At 42.3% G+C, this 22,266-nt stretch overlaps 1 protein-coding gene across 3 annotated transcripts in view; it reads right to left on the bottom strand.

Annotated features, from left to right (window-relative positions):
- TCTN1 (tectonic family member 1) overlaps positions 1-22,266 on the bottom strand; it is a 172,400-nt gene that overhangs the window by 76,451 nt on the left and 73,683 nt on the right. For all 3 annotated transcript variants that reach the window (XM_073626319.1, XM_073626311.1, XM_073626327.1), the window contains exon 4: positions 17,456-17,610. In XM_073626319.1, coding sequence (XP_073482420.1) covers positions 17,456-17,610 — 155 coding nt within the window. The remainder of the gene's footprint in view (positions 1-17,455; positions 17,611-22,266) is intronic.

Raw genomic sequence — 22,266 nt, forward strand, 5'->3', positions numbered from 1 at the left:
AAAAAGTTCTATCATGGTCTCATAAGACCAGAGAATCTTATTTCTCACCATCTTGGAGTCCTTCAGGTATTTTTTTTAGCAAACTCCATGCGGGCTTTCATGTGTCTTGCACTGAGGAGAGGCTTCCGTTGGGTCACTCTGCATAAAGCCCCAACTTGTGGAGAGCTGCAGTGATGGTTGATTTTTTACAACTTTCTCCGATCTCCCAACTGCATCTCTGGAGCTCAGCCACAGTAATCTTTGGGTTCTTCTTTACCTCTCTCACCAAGACTCTTCTCCCCCGATAGCTCAGTTTGGCCAGAGGGCCAGCTCTAGGAAGGGTTCTGGTCATCCCAAATGTCTTCCATTTAAGGATTATGGAGGCCACTGTGCTCTTAGGAACCTTAAGTGCTGCATAAATTTATCTGTAACCTTGGCCAGATCTGTGCCTTGCCACAATTCTGTCTCTGAACTCTTCAGGCAGTTCCTTTGACCTCATAATTCTCATTTGCTCTGACAAGCACTGTGAGCTGTAACGTCTTATATAGACAGGCGTGTGGCTTTCCTAATCAAGTCCAATCAGTATAATCAAACACAGCTGGACTTAAATGAAGGTGTAGAACCATCTCAAGGATGATCAGAAGAAATGGACAGCACCTGAGTTAAATATATGAGTGTCACAGCAAAGGGTTTGAATACTTAGGACCATGTGATATTTCAGTTTTTCTTTTTTAATAAATCTGCAAAAATGTCAACAATTCTGTGTTTTTCTGTCAATATGGGGTGCTGTGTGTACATTAATGAGAAAAAAAAATGAACTTAAATGATTTTAGCAAATGGCTGCAATATAACAAAGAGTGAAAAATTTTAGGGGGTCTGAATACTTTCCATCCCCACTGTATATGTGTAGAAAATTAAGGAAAAAGTAAAGAAGAAGAGCCTATTGCAAGATAGAAACTCCACAGAGAAGTACTACTGCCAACCAGGGCAGAGTATGCCTAGAGTGGGAAGTAGTAAGGCACAGACATGCATAGAACCCCGATCATTGGGGCCCCCACAGCCAACATTAACTTATTTTAGAGCACCAGCATTACCTAAAAATGTGAAAATGGATGTAAACCGACAAAAAAAAAAAAACACAGATCAATTACATTAGTAAGAAGTTGAAAATTGAAAAACCCACAAAGAAAAAGTTGAAATCAGCACTGGTCTAATGCCCTAGGCTCGGGACAGTTCAACAGGCCAGTCCCAAAAATTATGGGGGTATACGGCAGCTCGCTGGACTGGTCTCGATGCAGAGCCATGAATCCTGAGTGTGGTTGCAAAATTCACACCCCCACACAGAACTCTTCGAGTGCACAACTAGAAAAGCATTGGTAAGTGAAATGTAATATCAACGGACATAAAATGCAATAGATTCAACAACTTAGAGGGCAGAAAAAAGAAGAGGGGAACTATATTAACTCTGTACAGCATAAAGAAGGTCTTCGCTTTACAGGGGACCAGGGCGTGCTAGAGATCATATAAAAAATATCCTAAGATAAACTTCTGCGCTATTAAAGTGAATGTTGTGTGAAATGCTGCAAAATCAAAAAAGTGAACACCACTCACTAACTGAAATCTAAAAATAACACAATCAATAATTGTGCCTGTGATTTTGCGCAAACCAAAATAAATAAATATTCAAATGGATGAGCATAAGTGTTAAATCATAAATAAATCAAATAGTCCATAAAGTGAAAATCTGTGACTGTAGTGCAAATCAATCAAGTGGATCAGATAAGTGAATAATCTATACAGTGATACATCAAAAGTGTAAAGTGCGTTGATCGTAGATCTCGTGACTTTCGTGGTGTTGGATACCCACTAGGGGCTCCCAGAACTCTCACCTTACTGACATTGAAATAATGCCTTTATATATCCATTCAGGACTGTGCTTGTTCCAATCCCAACGGTGTACTCGTTCTGGTGCGTCTATGGGGAGATGGCGTTCTTTCCAGTAAATGGACTCCACATATGGGGGGTAATCAGAAAGGAGGATACTCCAATAGGGTGATATCGTTTAAAGCCAAAGATTTTATTTAAAAATATCTGCTTACATAGAGGTAGCGTTGAAACAGCAATTCAAACAATGTGTTTACAATCCCCGCTACGTCACTTCCGGTCCGCTCTGTTGTGTATCCGGTTACGTCCTACGCGTTACGTCATATCACATGACTTCCTCAGGGCACCGGATTGGTTGTTACCATAGTAAATTTATATAATGGGGACAGGAAGTGTACTTGACGCCATTTTGTTGTAGACCAAGTGTGTATTAATCCCGCGGCCATCATAGAGAGGATGGACTCGCTGATGCTTTGTAAATAAAGTTTTGATATGTTCATACAAAACAGTAAAAAAAGTTTTCAGCAAAGGTGTTTAAAGTTATTTATGTTGGTACTAGTGGCGTTAATCGAATCGATCTTCATTCTGGTAGCGATCATGCTTTATTTATAATGGATTGTGCATGTTCACTATTAGCAAGTTTGTAAAGTGCCTATTATTTGTAAATATACCCCGTGTTGTAGCTGACAAAGTAGATAAGGTAAAACAATGGAACAACTAGTTCTGAAATACAATATGTTAAAAAATGCTTTAATAGCGAATAGTGTTAAAAAATGTATAAGAATAAAAAAGTATATAAAAAATTGAATATAAAAATAAGTATAAAAAAGACAAGCTTGATAATAAAAATATAGTTTGATAAAAAATCGAATCATGCGACTGGGTCCTGCGATACGAGCAGACAAATATATTAAATAATAATGCACACCGGAAGTGATATACTGGGTTTACAGAGGAATAATTCTGGGTAACTAAAAATCACTTATAAAACAGCTTAGGTCGAATTCTATATTTAACCCTTCTGGCGCTAATGTTCTCATTCTATGTATCCACTTAGACTCATTCTGACTGAGTGTTCTAATTTTGTGGTCCCCTCTCCATGATTTGTTGTATTTTTCAATACCCCAGAATGATAATCCTGTGGAATCTTTATTATGAACCAACGCGAAGTGCTTGGATACGTTATGTTTTGGGCATCCTTTTAAAATGTTTTTAACATGTTCCTTGATTCTAATTTTTAGTGCTCTCTTTGTCCTCCCTACGTTCTGTAAGTTACAGGAACATTGTAGAACGTACACTACCCCCTCTGTGTGGCAATTGATAAAATCTTTTATTGGATAAGTGTTTCCTGTACTAGTTGCCTTAAATTCTTGTTTTTTACCTTGAAATTTTTTTGCATGCATGCATGCATAGCAGTATTTACAGGGATAAAATCCTTTGCCATTAAAAAATGAAAATTTATTTTTTGGGGGTGGTTCCACCACATTTTTAACAATGATATCTCTCAGAGTGGGTGCTCTTTTATAAATAATCGCTGGTTTCTCTGGTAATATTTTTTTGTAGATGTTTGTCCTCCATTAAGATGTGCCAATGTCTCCGAATTATCTTTTCAATATCTTTAAATTGGACATTGAAGTCCAGGATTAGACTTGGTGCTTCTGGAAATGATTGTATTTTCTTGGGTGTGTGGATCATTGTTTTTCTATTCATTATTTGGGTTAATTGGATGTCTTTCTTGATTTGTGCTTCTTCATATCCTTTGTTGATAAACCTCTGTCCAATCAGGTTGGCCTGGGCTTCAAAGTCTGCATCTTTGGTACAATTGCGTCTAACTCTTACGAGTTGGCCTCTCGGGATATTGTATAGCCAGGGTTTGTAGTGGCAACTTGTTATAGGTAGGCACTGCTGGGACAGTTAAAGGGCAAAAATTTATAAACCTAGTACAGGACAATTTTATGGTCCAGTTTATTGAGGCCCCAACTAGGAATGAAGCTCTGTTGGACCTGGTAATCTCAAACCATGCAGAGCTTATTACTAATGTGCAGATAAAGGAACACCTGGGTAGCAGTGACCATAACATGATTTCATTTGATGTTAGCTGTAAACAAGAAATACATAAGGGAAAGATAAAAACACTTAACTTCAAGAGAGCAAATTTTCCAAGGATGAGGGCTGCTCTCGAGGACTTAGACTGGGAGGGAATATTGGCAGCGATAAACACAGAACAGAAATGGGAATTCTTCAAAAAGACTGTTTGGGACCTCACTGCAAAGTATATTCCCATGGGCAATAAGTTTAAAAGGCTAAAAAGAAAACCTATGTGGCTCACGGTCAAAGTTAGAAAAGCTATAAACAATAAGAAAAGAGCTTTTAAAAAATATAAAAATGAAGGAACACTAGTGTCATTTAAATGCTACAAAGAATTTAACAGAATATGTAAAAAGGAAATCAAGGGTGCAAAAATTCAAAACGAACGACAGATCGCAAAAAATAGTAGGACAAACCCCAAAAAATTCTTCAAATATATTAATAGTAAAAAGGTCAGGTCTGAGCATGTAGGCCCTTTACAAAATAATCTAGAGTGGGTGACTGGGGACAAGGAGAAGGCTAATTTATTAAATACTTTCTTCAGCTCTGTGTATACAAAAGAGCATGGGGAAGTTCATGTGCATAATGGGGGTGGTATTGACACAGCCCCCAATGATCCACAATGGCTCAAAAGGGATATGGTCCAGAAATATTTAGACAGAATAAAGGTGGATAAAGCACCTGGACCTGATGGCATCCACCCACGGATCCTAAAAGAATTGAGCTCTGTAATTTCAAAGCCATTGTATCTAATTTTTAGGGACTCATTAATGACGGGAATAGTACCGCTGGATTGGCGCAGGGCGAACGTGGTGCCTATATTTAAAAAGGGATCAAAGTCTTTACCAAGTAACTATAGACCTGTTAGTTTAACTTCTATAGTCGGGAAGATACTGGAGCGTTTAATAAAAGACCACATAGACGAGTTCTTGCTGGAAAATCGGAGTTACTTACCGGTAACGTCCTTTTCCAGGAGTCTTTCAGGACAGCACCATAGAGAGACCTTGGCTCCTCCCCTTCTGAGGAAACACCGCCTTCAACTTAAAGCTTTAAACCTCACCGCTCTCCCCCGGCCCCTCAGTTCTTCAAGAGGACCTCCGGTTAGCTGGGGAGACACAAGAACACGTCATAATAACTTTGATCTTACCTGACGTTCTTCTGCGATGAACTCCTTCACGAATATCCCTACAGTAGGGTGGGTAACTGTGCTGTCCTGAAAGACTCCTGGAAAAGGACGTTACCGGTAAGTAACTCCGATTTTCCCATTTCCGTCTTTCAGGACAGCACCATAGAGAGGATGAGCGAGCACCTTACCTTAGGGTGGGACTACTGCCTGCAGAACCTTACGCCCAAAAGCCTGGTCTTTTGCTGACAGAAGGTCCAATCTGTAGTGTTTCACGAACGTGTCGAATCTAGACCACGTTGCCGCTCTACAGATCTGCTCCGGAGACGCACCAGCCCACTCGGCCTGAGAGGTCGCCACTGCCCTTGTGGAGTGTGCCCTGATACCCTTAGGGGCTTCCAACCCGCTAATTATATAAGCCTGACTGATAGCTAACCTTAGCCACCTAGCTAAAGTGCGCCTCGAGGCTTTGCCTCCCTTCCTGGTTCCTGAAAATAACACAAAAAAGGAATCAGATTTTCTAAATGGTTTTGTATCCTCCAAGTATTGCAGGACACACCTTCTTACATCTAGTTTATGAAACCTATGTTCCTGTTCCCTCACAGGATTCAAACAAAAGGTGGGCAAAACAATTTCCTGGCCTCTATGAAAAACCGAGGCTACTTTCGGTAAGAAGGCCGGATCGGCCTTAAAAATTACCCTGTCCGGGAATACCTGAAAAAAGGGGGCCCTAATGGAGAGGGCCTCGAGTTCACTTACTCTTCTTGCCGTAGTGATTGCCACCAAAAACACCGTTTTGAGGCTAATCCATTTTAGTGTACACATCTCCAATGGCTCAAAGGGTTCCCCTGTAAGTGCTTGTAGGACCAAGGAAAGATCCCACATTGGGAAGGGGGGGACCTTCAGAGGTCTCTGCCTACTCAATGCTTTAAAAAATCTAATGACCCAAGGATCGGAGGCTAGTTGTTTCTCCAGAAACACACTCAAAGCAGAAACCTGTCCTTTCAGGGTGCCAAGGGCTAACCCCTTGTCCGCCCCTGCCTGCAGGAACTCTAAGACCGCTATAGAGCTGTGAATATCAAAAGAAGTTTCTGTACACCAGCTATTAAAACGCCTCCACGTTTTTTGGTAGATGACCTGGGTTTCTTTTTTCCTGCAGTTAAGGAGGGTCTTTACCAAGCTATCTGAGAAACCTCTGTTCTTCAACAGTTCTTCCTCAGTAGCCAAGCCGCGAGGCTCCATCTCCCCACCTGGGGACAACAGATTGGCCCCTGGGAAAGGAGATTCTCCTGTACTGGCAAAAGCCAGGGGGGTTCCGCTGCCAGACTTCTCAGGATGGAGAACCAAGGCCTCCTGGGCCAATGTGGCGCAATAAGAATGAGAGTTGTGTTTTCCAGTTGGAATTTTCTTAGGACGGCTGGGATTAGTACAGGTGGGGGGAAGGCATAACACCTGTCGAAAGCCCAACTCTGAGCCAGTGCGTCTATCCCTAGAGCTCCATCCCACCTGTTTAGGGAGAAGAAGAGATGCACCTTCCTGTTTTCTCTCGAGGCAAAGAGGTCTATGCATGGCCTTCCCCATTTCTGGGATATTGCTTCGAAAACCCCCTGATTCAGAACCCAGTCGCCTTCCCTCAGCCGTTTCCTGCTGAGGTAATCCGCCACCAGATTTTGATCTCCCTTCAGATGCACTGCCGAGAGGGATAGGACGTTTAATTCGGCCCATCTGAGAATGCTTTCTACCAGGGTCCACAGAGGTCTGCTCCTGGTACCCCCCTGCCTGTTTATGTAGGCTACAGCTGAGGAGTTGTCCGACCGGACTCTCACATGCTGTCCCTGAAGTTCCTTTTGAAAAGTTTTGAGTGCCAAGGCTACTGCCTTCAGCTCCCTCCAGTTGGAGGATCTTCCTGCATCCTCCTTCCGCCAGCCTCCCTGAGCCACCCGGTCCTCCATATGCGCCCCCCAACCCATGCCACTCGCATCGGTCGTGACGCATCTGGACACCGGCAGAACCCATTCCAGACCCTGAGAGAGATTGGCTTCTTTCCGCCACCACCATAGGGATCTCTTGACCTGGTCCGGTACAGTTATCAGGGAATCCAAAGATTCCTGACTGTGGTCCCAAATGCTCAGGATAAATAGTTGCAAGGGGCGAAAGTGTAATCCTGCCCACTGGACTGCTGGAAGTGCTGCCGTCAGTAACCCCAAGGCTGACATAGCCTTTCTTACTGATATTTGTTGGCTGCCCTGGAGTAACAACATTGCCCTGTCTACCTTCTGGATTTTCTCCATAGGCAGGAAGACCTTTTGTTTTGTTGAGTCCAACAGGTAACCTAAAAAGATTACCTTTTGCGAAGGAGTCAGATTGGACTTCTCCAGATTTAAGAGCCAACCTAGACCCTCTAAGATGTTCCTTGTCAACTGCAGGTCCTGCGACAGTTGTTCCGCGGAAGGGGCAAAAAGTAGTAGATCGTCTAAATAAGCGATCACTGAAATGCCCCTGATCCGTAGGAAAGCCAAGACTTCTACCATGACTTTGGTGAAGATGCGGGGGGAAGAGGATAGCCCGAAGGGAAGGGCCCTGAACTGCCAGTGAAAGGTCCCTTCTCTGGTATTTATTGCCAGCCTGAGGAACCTTTGACACTGATCTGCAATGGGAATGTGCAGGTAGGCATCCCTCAAGTCTATCGATGCCATAAAGCAGTTTGGAGGAAGAAGTGTCTTTACCGAATAGATTGAGTCCATTCGGAACCTCCTGTAGGTGAGAGAGACGTTCAGAGGCTTCAGGTTCAGGATGAGCCTGAACTTCCCCGAGGGTTTGCGCACCACAAAAATGTGGGAGTAAAAGCCTCTGCCCGTCTCTCCTTCTGGCACTCGAACTACCACCTCCTGTTCCTCCAACTCCTGGAGGGAGGAAAGGAGAGCCGCTGACCTCTCTGCACATTTCGGAAGCGTGGTTACGAGGAGTCTGCATGGTGGAGGTTCTGCAAACTCCAACCTGTACCCTCTTCTTATGACTTCCAAAATAAAATTGTTGGAGGTGATCATCTCCCACTGTGGAAGGAAGGCCCCCAGTCTTCCTCCCACCGTTATTCTGTCACTTTGTCTTTTTGGGCTGATCAGGAGGGCGAAAAATAGCCCCCCCACGCCCCTTCCCTTTTTGTCCCCACCCCTTTTTCTGTTGATCAGATTTTGGGGGGTCCAACTTCTTCCACGGCCGAGACTTTCTTTTAGTCTCTGCCGGTTTTCTTTTAAAAGGAAATGCCTTTTTTCTGTCAGCCGTTCTATCCAATACAGCTTCCAGACCTGGCCCGAAAAGCAAGTCCCCCGTGAGAGGAATGCCGCAGAGTTTAACCTTGGAAGCGGTATCTCCCTGCCATGTTTTAAGCCATAGGGCTCTTCTTGCCGAATTGGACAATGCGGCTGATCTTGCAGACATACGCACCGATTCAGCTGACGCATCTGCCAGGTAAGCTATTCCTTTAAGGAGCATGGGAAAAGACGAAAGGATTGTTTCCTTAGGCGTACCCGCCTCTATATGCGCCTTAATTTGCGTTAGCCAATACTCCATGTTTCGTGCCACCACCGTGGACGCCATGGCAGGTTTGAGGTTCCCTATGGAAGAGTCCCAGGATTTTTTCAGGAGGGAATCTATCCTTTTATCCATGGGATCTGGGAGTACCCCCATGTCCTCAAAGGCCAAGTCAGTGTGTCTGGAGACCTGCGAAAAGGCTGCGTCTAGCTTAGGCGATTTGTTCCATACCAGCGCCTCCTCTTCTGCAAAGGGGAACCTACGCTTAAGTGCCTTTGAAAGGAAAGGCTTCCTTTCGGGGTCTTGCCACTCCTTTTTGATGGCGTCGACTAAGACCTCATGGACCGGGAACACCTTCCTTTTATGTTCCCCTAGTCCCTTGTACATCTGGTCATGGAGTGAAAGTTTTTTCCTTTCCTCCTGGATTCCTAGGGTGGTATGAATGGCTCCTAGGAGCTCCTCCACCTCCTCCAGGGAAAGCTTGTAGCGAGAGGATCTTGTGGATTCCCCTTCCACCTCCTCTCCCTCTGATTCCCCCTGGGGATCTGAGGACCCGCTATCAGGCTCTTCCTCAACCTCGAATCTGGCACCTCCTGGATTCTCTCCACTTCCCGAGGGAGCATCCATTAAGGATTGAGGAACACTCTGCTGTGCTGGTGGAGAAACAACCTGCGGCTGTGGCAACTGAAGACTGGCAAATAATGTTTTAAAAGTCTGCACCGTATTGGAAAGTTCTTTCACGGATGCTGCTAAATCTGAAGACTGTTCTCCAGATTGCTCCCTTACTAGCCCCTCTATACAATCCCTGCAGAGGGGTTTAGACCAAGATTCCCCCATTGTGATTTTACATGAGGGGCATTTCTTCTTGGCACTGTGGGGCGACTTGCTTTTCTCTGTAGCTTTGCCCTGGAAAACAAGTTAAAAGTAGGGAGCAATCAGCAAACTTTCACCAGCACTACCACGGAGGGCCACCAGGGGTGCACTTCCCGGGACCAACCATCACCAGGGACCCAGTCACAACCCTTTCCCCCCCTTCACCACCAGGGGGAGTTCTACACCTGTGGAGCTTTACAGGAAGCGGTAAGGGAACACCACCCCAGGGTTCCTCTTACCTTAGAGTGGCTGGTGCAGGATTCTCCTGGAGCGGTTCTTGAAGCCTCTGCTTCCGACATCTCCTTAGAGTGCAGTGGTGATCCAAGCCCCTGTGTGCTGTCCCCACAGCAGGTCAGAGGCAGCACCAGCCGAACGCGCGGTCCGTTTTCAACACCGCGACCGGAACCGGAAGTCACGGGTCAGACGGAAACACCGACCTCCGCCGGAAATGACGTCACCCGTCCTCCGACCCAGCGCTCAGAGCTCCCACGCTGGCTGCAAGTGCAGGGCGGTCTTCTGTGCCTCCGCCTATGCCACTGCTAGGCAAGAAAGAAAACGGACCCCCCCAGCTTACAACTTCACTAAGAGAAGCTGGGGGAGCGTGATGTGCAGTCTTCTAAAAGGTACTCAGCCACCCTAGCCCCTTAGACTGCAGCTTTCTTAGAAAAAATGAGCAGGAGAGAGCCAGAGAGAGAGCGCCCCCTTTGGTCAGCCTGCAATTAGCCTCAGCCTCCCTAGCTGTGCGGCCCTGGTTCCTTGCGATGTCTCCCCACCGGAGGAAACACCAGAACTGAGGGGCCGGGGGAGAGCGGTGAGGTTTAAAGCTTTAAGTTGAAGGCGGTGTTTCCTCAGAAGGGGAGGAGCCAAGGTCTCTCTATGGTGCTGTCCTGAAAGACGGAAATGGGAAAAAAACATTTTAAGCAACAGACAGCATGGGTTCATGAAAGACAGAAGTTGTCAGACAAACCTGATTTCTTTTTATTAAGAGGTAAGTAAAACCTTGGACAGAGGGGTGGCTGTGGACGTGGTTTATTTGGATTTTGCAAAAGCGTTTGATACAGTTCCGCACACACGGCTCATGTGTAAGTTAAAGTCTACAGGCTTGGAAATATCAGTTTGTAAATGGATAGAAAACTGGCTAAAAGACAGAATTCAGAGAGTAGTGGTTAATGATTCTTACTCTGACTGGTCTAAGGTTATCAGTGGTGTACCCCAAGGTTCAGTGCTGGGACCCTTACTCTTTAATATCTTTATAAATGATATTGGGTCTGGGATCAAAAGTAACATTTCTGTCTTTGCAGATGACACCAAGCTATGCAGTGGAATAACGTCCTTACAGGATGTCTCCAATTTACAAGCCGACCTCAATGCACTGTCTAATTGGGCGACTATGTGGCAGATGAGGTTTAATGTTGAGAAATGTAAAGTTATGCACTTGGGGGCTAAGAATATGCATGCATCATACATGCTAGGGGGAGTACAACTGGGGGAATCTGTAGTGGAGAAGGATCTGGGGGTTTTGGTAGATCATAAGCTCAATAATAGCATGCAATGCCAAGCTGCGGTTTCCAAAGCGAGCAAAGTTCTTTCTTGTATTAAGAGAGGTATGGACTCCAGAGAGAGAGATATCATTTTGCCCCTGTTCAAATCATTAGTAAGACCTCATCTGGAATATGCAGTTCAGTTTTGGACACCAGTTCTCAAAAAGGATATCGGGGAACTGGAGAAAGTGCAGAGAAGGGCAACCAAACTGATAAGAGGCATGGGGGAGCTCAGCTATGAGGAAAGATTAGAGGAACTGAATTTGTTCACTCTTGAGAAGAGGAGAATAAGGGGGGATATGATCAACATGTTTAAATATATAAGGGGTCCATATAGTGAACTTGGTGTTGAGTTATTCACTTTACGGTCAACACAGAGGACAAGGGGGCACTCTTTACGACTGGAGGAAAAGAGATTTCATCTTCAAATACGGAAAGGTTTCTTCACAGTAAGAGCTGTGAAAATGTGGAATAGACTCCCTCCAGAGGTGGTTCTGGCCAGCTCAGTAGATTGCTTTAAGAAAGGCCTGGATACTTTCCTAAATGTACATAATATAACTGGGTACTGACATTTATAGGTAAAGTTGATCCAGGGAAAATCCGATTGCCTCTCTGGGATCAGGAAGGAATTTTTCCCCTGCTGTAGCAAATTGGAGCATGCTCTGCTGGGGTTTTTTGCCTTCCTCTGGATCAACTGTGGGTATAGTATTGGGTATATTGGATTGTACGTTTTTTTTTTTTTTTTTTTTTTTTTATGGTTGGACTGGATGGACTTGTGTCTTTTTTCAACCTGACTAACTATGTAACTGTTTCTTGAAACTTCTTTAAAGTGCGTTTTAGTTGTTAATAGGTTTTCTTCAATGATGATTTCCAAGTCAAGAAATTCTATTTTTTTGGCATCTATGTTCCAGGTTAACTGTATGTTTCTGTCATTCCTGTTTAGGTTGTTTAAGAATTGTTCCAATGACTCTCTACTTCCATTCCATATGATAATGATATCATCAATGAACCTTTTATACAGCCCTAATTCACAAGGTTGGTACTTATATACAAATTCCTCCTCCCATTGTGCCATAAAGGCATTGGCCACACTTGGCGCAAACTTTGCACCCATGGCAATCCCAGTTATTTGTTTATAATGATTTTGGTCATGCCAGAAATAGTTGTTTTTTAATGTAAACTCTAAGCATTTAATTATGTACTTTCTTTGTGTGCATTTTAATTTACTGTGTTTTCTTAGAGCCCATTTGGTCGCTTCACACGCCTGATGATGTTGAATAATCGTGTAAAGCGATGAGACGTCTACAGTGGCCATTAGGGTTCTTCCTTCCAGGACCGGGATTTCTTCTAGTACTTGTAGGACATGTTTAGTATCTCTTATGTACGACGTTGTTTTTTGAATAGCAGGTTGAATGAAGTAATCGATGTATTGGCCAATTCTTGCTGTTAGGGAATTGATCCCATTTACTATGGGTCTTCCCGGGGGGTTCTGGAGACTCTTGTGGATGATCTAGTCCCTGATTCACATAGGATTCCAGTACTATATACTGTCCCGAAAATCCACAAGAGAAGAAATCCCGGTCCTGGAAGGAAGAACCCTAATGGCCACTGTAGACGTCTCATCGCTTTACACGATTATTCAACATCATCAGGCGTGTGAAGCGACCAAATGGGCTCTAAGAAAACACAGTACATTAAAATGCACACAAAGAAAGTACATAATTAAATGCTTAGAGTTTGCATTAAAAAACAACTATTTCTGGCATGACCAAAATCATTATAAACAAATAACTGGGATTGCCATGGGTGCAAAGTTTGCGCCAAGTGTGGCCAATGCCTTTATGGCACAATGGGAGGAGGAATTTGTATATAAGTACCAACCTTGTGAATTAGGGCTGTATAAAAGGTTCATTGATGATATCATTATCATATGGAATGGAAGTAGAGAGTCATTGGAACAATTCTTAAACAACCTAAACAGGAATGACAGAAACATACAGTTAACCTGGAACATAGATGCCAAAAAAATAGAATTTCTTGACTTGGAAATCATCATTGAAGAAAACCTATTAACAACTAAAACGCACTTTAAAGAAGTTTCAAGAAACAGTTACCTACCTATAACAAGTTGCCACTACAAACCCTGGCTATACAATATCCCGAGAGGCCAACTCGTAAGAGTTAGACGCAATTGTATCAAAGATGCAGACTTTGAAGCCCAGGCCAACCTGATTGGACAGAGGTTTATCAACAAAGGATATGAAGAAGCACAAATCAAGAAAGACATTCAATTAAGCCAAATAATGAATAGAAAAACAATGATCCACACACCCAAGAAAATACAATCATTTCCAGAAGCACCAAGTCTAATCCTGGACTTCAATGTCCAATTTAAAGATATTGAAAAGATAATTCGGAGACATTGGCACATCTTAAAGGAAGACAAACATCTACAAAAAATATTACCAGAGAAACCAGCGATTATTTATAAAAGAGCACCCACTCTGAGAGATATCATTGTTAAAAATGTGGTGGAACCACCCCCAAAAAATAAATTTTCATTTTTTAATGGCAAAGGATTTTATCCCTGTAAATACTGCTATGCATGCACACATGCAAAAAAATTTCAAGGTAAAAAACAAGAATTTAAGGCAACTAGTACAGGAAACACTTATCCAATAAAAGATTTTATCAATTGCCACACAGAGGGGGTAGTGTACGTTCTACAATGTTCCTGTAACTTACAGTACGTAGGGAGGACAAAGAGAGCACTAAAAATTAGAATCAAGGAACATGTTAAAAACATTTTAAAAGGATGCCCAAAACATAACGTATCCAAGCACTTCGCGTTGGTTCATAATAAAGATCCCACAGGATTATCATTCTGGGGTATTGAAAAATACAACAAATCATGGAGAGGGGACCACAAAATTAGAACACTCAGTCAGAATGAGTCTAAGTGGATACATAGAATGAGAACATTAGCGCCAGAAGGGTTAAATATAGAATTCGACTTAAGCTGTTTTATAAGTGATTTTTAGTTACCCAGAATTATTCCTCTGTAAACCCAGTATATCACTTCCGGTGTGCATTATTATTTAATATATTTGTCTGCTCGTATCGCAGGACCCAGTCGCATGATTCGATTTTTTATCAAACTATATTTTTATTATCAAGCTTGTCTTTTTTATACTTATTTTTATATTCAATTTTTTATATACTTTTTTATTCTTATACATTTTTTAACACTATTCGCTATTAAAGCATTTTTTAACATATTGTATTTTAGAACTAGTTGTTCCATTGTTTTACCTTATCTACTTTGTCAGCTACAACACGGGGTATATTTACAAATAATTGGCACTTTACAAACTTGCTAATAGTGAACATGCACAATCCATTATAAATAAAGCATGATCGCTACCAGAATGAAGATCGATTCGATTAACGCCACTAGTACCAACATAAATAACTTTAAACACCTTTGCTGAAAACTTTTTTTACTGTTTTGTATGAACATATCAAAACTTTATTTACAAAGCATCAGCGAGTCCATCCTCTCTATGATGGCCGCGGGATTAATACACACTTGGTCTACAACAAAATGGCGTCAAGTACACTTCCTGTCCCCATTATATAAATTTACTATGGTAACAACCAATCCGGTGCCCTGAGGAAGTCATGTGATATGACGTAATGCGTAGGACGTAACCGGATACACAACAGCGCGGACCGGAAGTGACGTAGCGGGGATTGTAAACACATTGTTTGAATTGCTGTTTCAACGCTACCTCTATGTAAGCAGATATTTTTAAATAAAATCTTTGGCTTTAAACGATATCACCCTATTGGAGTATCCTCCTTTCTGATTACCCCCCATATGTGGAGTCCATTTACTGGAAAGAACGCCATCTCCCCATAGACGCACCAGAACGAGTACACCGTTGGGATTGGAACAAGCAAAGTCCTGAATGGATATATAAAGGCATTATTTCAATGTCAGTAAGGTGAGAGTTCTGGGAGCCCCTAGTGGGTATCCAACACCACGAAAGTCACGAGATCTACGATCAACGCACTTTACACTTTTGATGTATCACTGTATAGATTATTCACTTATCTGATCCACTTGATTGATTTGCACTACAATCACGGATTTTCACTTTATGGACTATTTGATTTATTTATGATTTAACACTTATGCTCATCCATTTGAATATTTATTTATTTTGGTTTGCGCAAAATCACAGGCACAATTATTGATTGTGTTATTTTTAGTGCTAGAGATCATACCATTGGAAATTGAAAAACCTCTCAAAGTATAAATTGAAAATCGGCACTAGTTTAATGCTCTGAGCTCAGGACAGGTCAACAAGACAGCCCCAAAATTAGCCATGACTCCCGAGTATGGCCGTAAAATTCACAGCCCAACCCAGAACAGCCAGGGTGCGCAGATTTTAAGGCATTGGAAAGTATAATGCAACATTCACTGACATACAGTGCAATGTAACAATGTAGAGGGCAAAAAAAAAGGAACTATATTAACATTTCATAACATAAAGAAGGCCTCTGATTGTCATCAAACCAAGACATGCTAAAAGTCATACAAGGCGGACCCCAGGTTCGCTGGTCCTCTCCACAGTGGTCCAGGTATAGCCCCCAGAGAAAAATGGGAGCATTAGGTAGTCTCTTTAATTTCAACCGGTAAAGCAAAAATGTAGAGCTAGGTTTATTTTGACTGTGTGCATTGGTAGGTTAGACCGGCCGCCTTTTCATTCAGGAGTGAGGGTCAGGGGTTCCCGACACTCGAGCTTGTAAGAAGCCTCCCTGACCTCGTCGATTATAACAGGCCCTTTGTGGTCTGCCCGAGGGGACCTGGCGCCAGGGATCTCCAGAGATCAGCACTGTAAGCCAGTTAGGTATTGGAATCGGGTCCATCTCAGCAAAGACAAACAGGTCTGGCAGCTCCGAAGGATGAAGTCGAGAGAAGGCATCTGTGCCCTTTCGGACGAAGAGGTGGAAAGGATGACCCCATTTGTATGCAAGACCCTTCCCGCTCAGGCTGTCCAGGAGTGGCTTGAGCGTCCGTCGCATGTGAAGAGTCTTTCTGGAAACATCTGGCAAAAGGTGGATGGCTGTGCCATCAAACTCCAGGACTCCCACCCTCCAGACCCATTGTATTATGTCCTCCTTGAGGGTAAAAGAATGTAAGCAGCAGAGGACGTCTCTGGGTCTGTCAGTGGAGTCCGATCTTGGGCCCAGGGTTCTGTGAACTCTGTCAACGACGACCTCAGAGTCTGGCAAGCGATCAAGATAGCAGTTAAAGATATTGGCCACTGTTGGATGCAAATCCGATTGTGGGAAAGATTCTGGGACCCCCCCTTAACCGTATATTCTGCCGGCTGCTGCGATTCTCCATGTCATCAAGCAGTAAGTGCAGTTGGACAACTTGGTCAGTGAGTTCAGAGTTAGAAGATTTTAAGGTTTGTACAGACTGACATTGCGCTCTGTTCTTGCTCCACTACAGTGACACCAGTGTCCAGTTCAGACACTTCCTGCCTGAGGGCTTGCACTTCACCCTTCAGAGCAGTCTCCATTCTCTAAACAAGTGACTCTAGATCTACTCTAGTGGGGAGCTGCTGTAAAAATGCCCTTAGCCTATGCTCAGCATTGGCATTAAGAGGGAGACCAGAAGACTGATGTGGGCTGTGGAGGGTACTCACTGTGGGCAGGTGTGGAGGCATCAGTCTGTGCTCCTAGGGGGGGGCACTGGGTTGAGACACAGAGCACTGGATGGGGTAGGAGCTGGTGAGGAGGCAGTGTTCTCCAAGCAGTTCTTCCAAATCTGTTGAGAATGCCAGCAATCTGGGAAGGCAGAGAGAGAGATCACTGGGGGGTTAGAAGGGCAGCATGGTGTAATTGTCTGGCCTCTGCAGTGAGGGACCAGACACTGTGGAGTCCCCTTCTGTGTCTGAGGCTGCAGAACGGGTCGGCGTCATCTTGGAAGCCACTAGCGTGGAGGCCGCCAGCTGTTGTGGCCACAGATAGCGATCCAGGGTGCTGGCCAAGGTTGCGGGGTGTCGGTCAGGCTTCCTGGATATCCAAGGGACCTGCTGGGCACCGGTAATGTGGGGTATGGTAGCAATAATTAGCTGCAGGGGAGCCGCTGGCCGGGAGCTCTGTAGAAGTGCTTCTTCACACCTCCATGCTGAGACCAAGCACCACTTTGTAGATTTTTGATTATTAATTATTATTAGTATAAGTAATATATTTTTTTTTAAATAAAATAAATAATATTTATCACATTATTTAGAAGGCATTATTATTATTTAGAAAGCCTGAAACTTTAGCACTGTAGTGGACACACAATGCTAATTACTGATAAAAACAATTGATCAACAGTATAATTGTAGTCAATCAGCAAAAAACAAAATCATACCTCATATCGGGATAGGTTACGGGCTTGAGCAGAGCCAACAGCATTTATTACATTAGTATTAGCATTAAATTGCTTTCCACCAAACTCTCCAAGTAAACTCTCAAAATTTGTCACTGTTGGTTGATCTGGAGTTATATAGGACAAAGCTGGCTGGTCTATAGGAAGGAAAAATAGACAGGTCAAATATTAATCGAAAACATCTATATTATAGGATACTCCAAGCAGTTCTGTGAAAAAGTGAAAGAAAAGCAGAGGAATTGAACATAAGGAAAGTCTCTAAGCCCCAATTTACACTACGACCGACATGTAAAAACACACAGGAACCACACCGCATTCCTGTGCAATTCACATGCGATTCAGTGTGGTGGGATTTGAGCCCATCCATTTTGAATGGGCTCAAATTGCACCTAAGAAGTGCAGACACCTTTTATGGAGCAGCACCGCAATCTGGTGCAGGCAAGCTGCAAAGCCTATGGGGGGGGGGGGTCATTATCTTTGTATTGACACCTGATGAGGAACCTTTACATTCATTCATAGAATTCACAGCTTACTTCTCAATGGCTGACCCGATCTCAGCCTGACTTGATTTTGTTCCTGGAGTGGAATGGAAGTCCCCATCCTGCTGCCGGACACACAGTGCTGTATACCATATGTAGCAGAGGCTACAAAGATTATACACTGCACACACCCGCTGCAACTGTTACAGAAGTAAATTGTATATTTGGAGCAGCTTGGTCTGAACAAACTATTTTAAGTACAAAGCGTTTGTTTCCCCAACATTTCATATTCCTGATATGTGCCTGCTGTACCATGTACTTAAAGTATCCTGTTCTCTTTGTATTACTTCCTTTATGTGAAATCCCCGCTATTCCTGCTTTCCTATTAAAACTGCCCACACTAAGCAGGAGAGCACACTGTGGTTAGTTCTCTAGCTATGCTGGGAACTCAGCCTAGTCTCCTCCAATGATCAGACTTGTCCTGACACTCCCCCGCTACACAGCCATTGTACTGTTGCTTGTCCTCCCCCAGCTCTTATGCAGCTAATAACAGAGGGAATGTGATCACTTATAAAAAAGGGAAAAAAGGTATTTATGTTTTTTTTTTTAAATATCTATACAAAAATGTGTTTTGCCTTTCATTTCTATTTTAAATTGAATGGGTTGTTTTACAAGGTGATCATTTACAATCAATTTAAATAAAGCCTAGGGATCAGCTTTAAATAATTTACTATGTCCTGTCAAAAATGTAACGTTGCCTAGAGCTGGGCTTTAAGCACATTATGGGTGGCCTTTTTCTTGCTGTCTATGAACCTGTGAAGCAATTTGGAATTATTTCTGTATTTGTAAGAGCAGAACAGAAAATCAGGGCAGTAGTCGTCACTAGGACAGGAAGAATACATCACAAAAGGTTTTTGCGGGGAAACAAACTGCAAATATAAACCACAACAAAGTTCTGCCCCTTCCCCAGTCTGTCAAAACAATAGGAAAAATGAAATATTTTGAGTGGAGTTGGGCTTTAACAGGAATGATAGTAGAAAGACCGATTGCTAAGGGGCAAGAACTGGGAACAAACTGCAGTAAATTCATGATACGTACAATATATTACTAAAGGTCATGAAAAGATAGAACTATTTGCTTTTGAAGTCCAGTCTTAATACAATATTTAATTTGTCAGACCTTGCATCTAAGACATGGGAATAACATCCAGACTATCTTAGAATGAAATAGTATGTAAATACTATTTATTAGGTTATTAAAAAGGCCTGGAAGGCAGCCTGGCTTTTATGAAGAAGAAAAAAAAAAAAAAGCTTCCATAAAACCAGTGTCATCTCTGTAAATATGATTTATTTGTTGAGTCTTAGATTTAATTCCATAGAATGATCTTTACTTTCTACTTGGTCATGGCACTTAACAAGATAAATAAGGCACTACACAAAAGATTACAAAAAACAAGAAATAATATTTTTTTTCCTGAGGGAATCTAATCTATAACCAGCAAGGTTAACAAAAGTTCATGCCGGAGCACACTATAGGATTGGGAATAACAAAACCATCAACAGCAATGTGCTATGCCTAATGGAAACTTACATTTTACTGCCTAATACTCCTTAAAAACTACAGAGAAGCAAACAGGAGCATAATAATATTATATATCGGGGTGGGGCGAGCGCAAAAATACCATCCCTTCTATAGAGGCACCATCCCGTAAATATATGCAAATGTGCTCCTAAAAAGGTATATAGAACTGAATGGGACTTTAATTGTACATCTAAGATTAATACATTTAATACATTACAGTTAATATGGTGGAAATGGATTCAGGGTGTGCAAATCCCCAATTTTAACAGAGTTATGGCCTACGTGTTTTGTGGACGAGGCCGCTTCGTCTGGGCCTTTGAGAATGGCACAATGTGATCACGTGTAGATTCTACAATTGCATCATCAATTAATATTGCATAGATTTATAAAGTTACATCATTGAGGGCTAGAATATAAAATATATATAGACATTGATGCATACATTTATACAAAGGTATGTGTTTAATGAGAAATTGTTAACAATGTTTACTAAACAGATCTAGATGTTTTATAAAGTATTGAACAGACAAATATAGCTGCATTATCAGTCCACTAGGGGTGTGTATGGCGATGCTAGTCAACGTGTGAGGTTAAGCAGTGATCAACTCTATACTGTTAAATGTTTAAACAGGTAATGCTGTGGTTTTATATAAGAAGGAAAAGAGAATATATATATATATATATATATATATATATATATATATATATATATATATATATATATATATATATATATATATATATATATATATATATATATACATACACACACACAGTGGCTTGCGAAAGTATTCGGCCCCCTTGAACTTTTCAACCTTTTGCCACATTTCAGGCTTCAAACATAAAGATATAAAATTTAAATTTTTTGTGAAGAATCACCAACAAGTGGGACACAATTGTGAAGTGGAACGAAATCTATTGGATATTTTAAACTTTTTTAGCAATTAAAAAACTGAAAAGTGGTGCGTGCAAAATTATTCGGCCCCTTTACTTTCAGTGCAGCAAACTCACTCCAGAAGTTCAGCGAGGATCTCTGAATGATCCAATGTTGTCCTAAATGACTGATGGTGATAAATAGAATCCACCTGTGTGTAATCAAGTCTCTGTATAAATGCACCTGCTCTGTGATAGTCTCAGGGTTCTGTTGAAAGCGCAGAGAGCATCATGAAGACCAAGGAACACACCAGGCAGGTCCGTAATACTGTTGTGGAGAAGTTTAAAGCCGGATTTGGATACAAAAAGATTTCCCAAGCTTTAAACATCCCAAGGAGCACTGTGCAAGCGATCATTTTGAAATGGAAGGAGTATCAGACTACTGCAAATCTACCAAGACCTGGCTGTCCCTCTAAACTTTCAGCTCAGACAAGAAGACTGATCAGAGATGCAGCCAAGAGGCCCATGATCACTCTGGATGAACTGCAGAGAACTACAGCTGAGGTGGGAGAGTCTGTCCATAGGACAACAATCAGTCGTACACTGCACAAATCTGGCCTTTATGGAAGAGTGGCAAGAAGAAAGCCATTTCTCAAAGATATCCATAAAAAGTCTTGTCAAAAGTTTGCCACAAGCCACCTGGGAGACACACCAAACATGTGGAAGAAGGTGCTCTGGTCCGATGAAACCAAAATCGAACTTTTTGGCCACAATGCAAAACGATATGTTTGGCGTAAAAGCAACACAGCTCATCACACTCAACACACCATCCCCACTGTCAAACATGGTGGTGGCAGCATCATGGTTTGGGCCTGCTTTTCTTCAGCAGGGACAGGGAAGATGGTTAAAATTGAGGGGAAGATGGATGCAGCCAAATACAGGACCATTCTGGATGAAAACCTGTTGGAGTCTGCAAAAGACCTGAAACTGGGACGGAGATTTATCTTCCAACAAGACAATGATCCCAAACATACAGCAAAATCTACAAAGGAATGGTTCACAAATAAACATATCCAGGTGTTAGAATGGCCAAGTCAAAGTCCAGACCTGAATCCAATCGAGAATCTGTGGAAAGAGCTGAAAACTGCTGTTCACAAACGCTCTCCATCCAACCTCACTGAGCTCGAGCTGTTTTGCAAGGAAGAATGGGCAAGAATTTCAGTCTCTCGATGTGCAAAACTGATAGAGACATACCCCAAGCGACTTGCAGCTGTAATTGCAGCAAAAGTTGGCTCTACAAAGTATTAACGCAAGGGGGCCGAATAATTTTGCACGCCCCACTTTTCATTTTTTTATTAGTTAAAAAAGTTTCAAAAATCCAAAATATTTCGTTCCACTTCACAATTGTGTCCCACTTGTTGGTGATTCTTCACAAAAAATAAAAATTTTATATCTTTGTTTGAACCCTGAAATGTGGCAAAAGGTCGAAAAGTTCAAGGGGGCCGAATACTTTCGCAAGCCACTGTGTATATATATATATATATATATATATATATATATATATATATATATATATATATATATATATATATATATATATATATATATATATATATATATATATATATTCTATGAGAATCTGAACAAAAAGAATTGTTGCTCTACATAAAGATGGTCTAGGCTATAAGAAGCTTGCCAAGACCCGCAAACTGACCTGCAGCACGGTGGCCAAGACAATACAGCCTCGCCATGGTCGACCAAAGAAGTTGAGTGCACGTGCTCAGCATCATATCCAAAGGCTGTCTTTGGGAAATAGACGTATGCGTGCTGTCAGCATTGCTGCAGAGGTTAAAGAAGTGG

The sequence above is a fragment of the Aquarana catesbeiana genome, linkage group LG01 (assembly GCF_042186555.1).
Source record: "Aquarana catesbeiana isolate 2022-GZ linkage group LG01, ASM4218655v1, whole genome shotgun sequence".
Classification (NCBI taxonomy): Eukaryota; Metazoa; Chordata; class Amphibia; order Anura; family Ranidae; genus Aquarana; species Aquarana catesbeiana.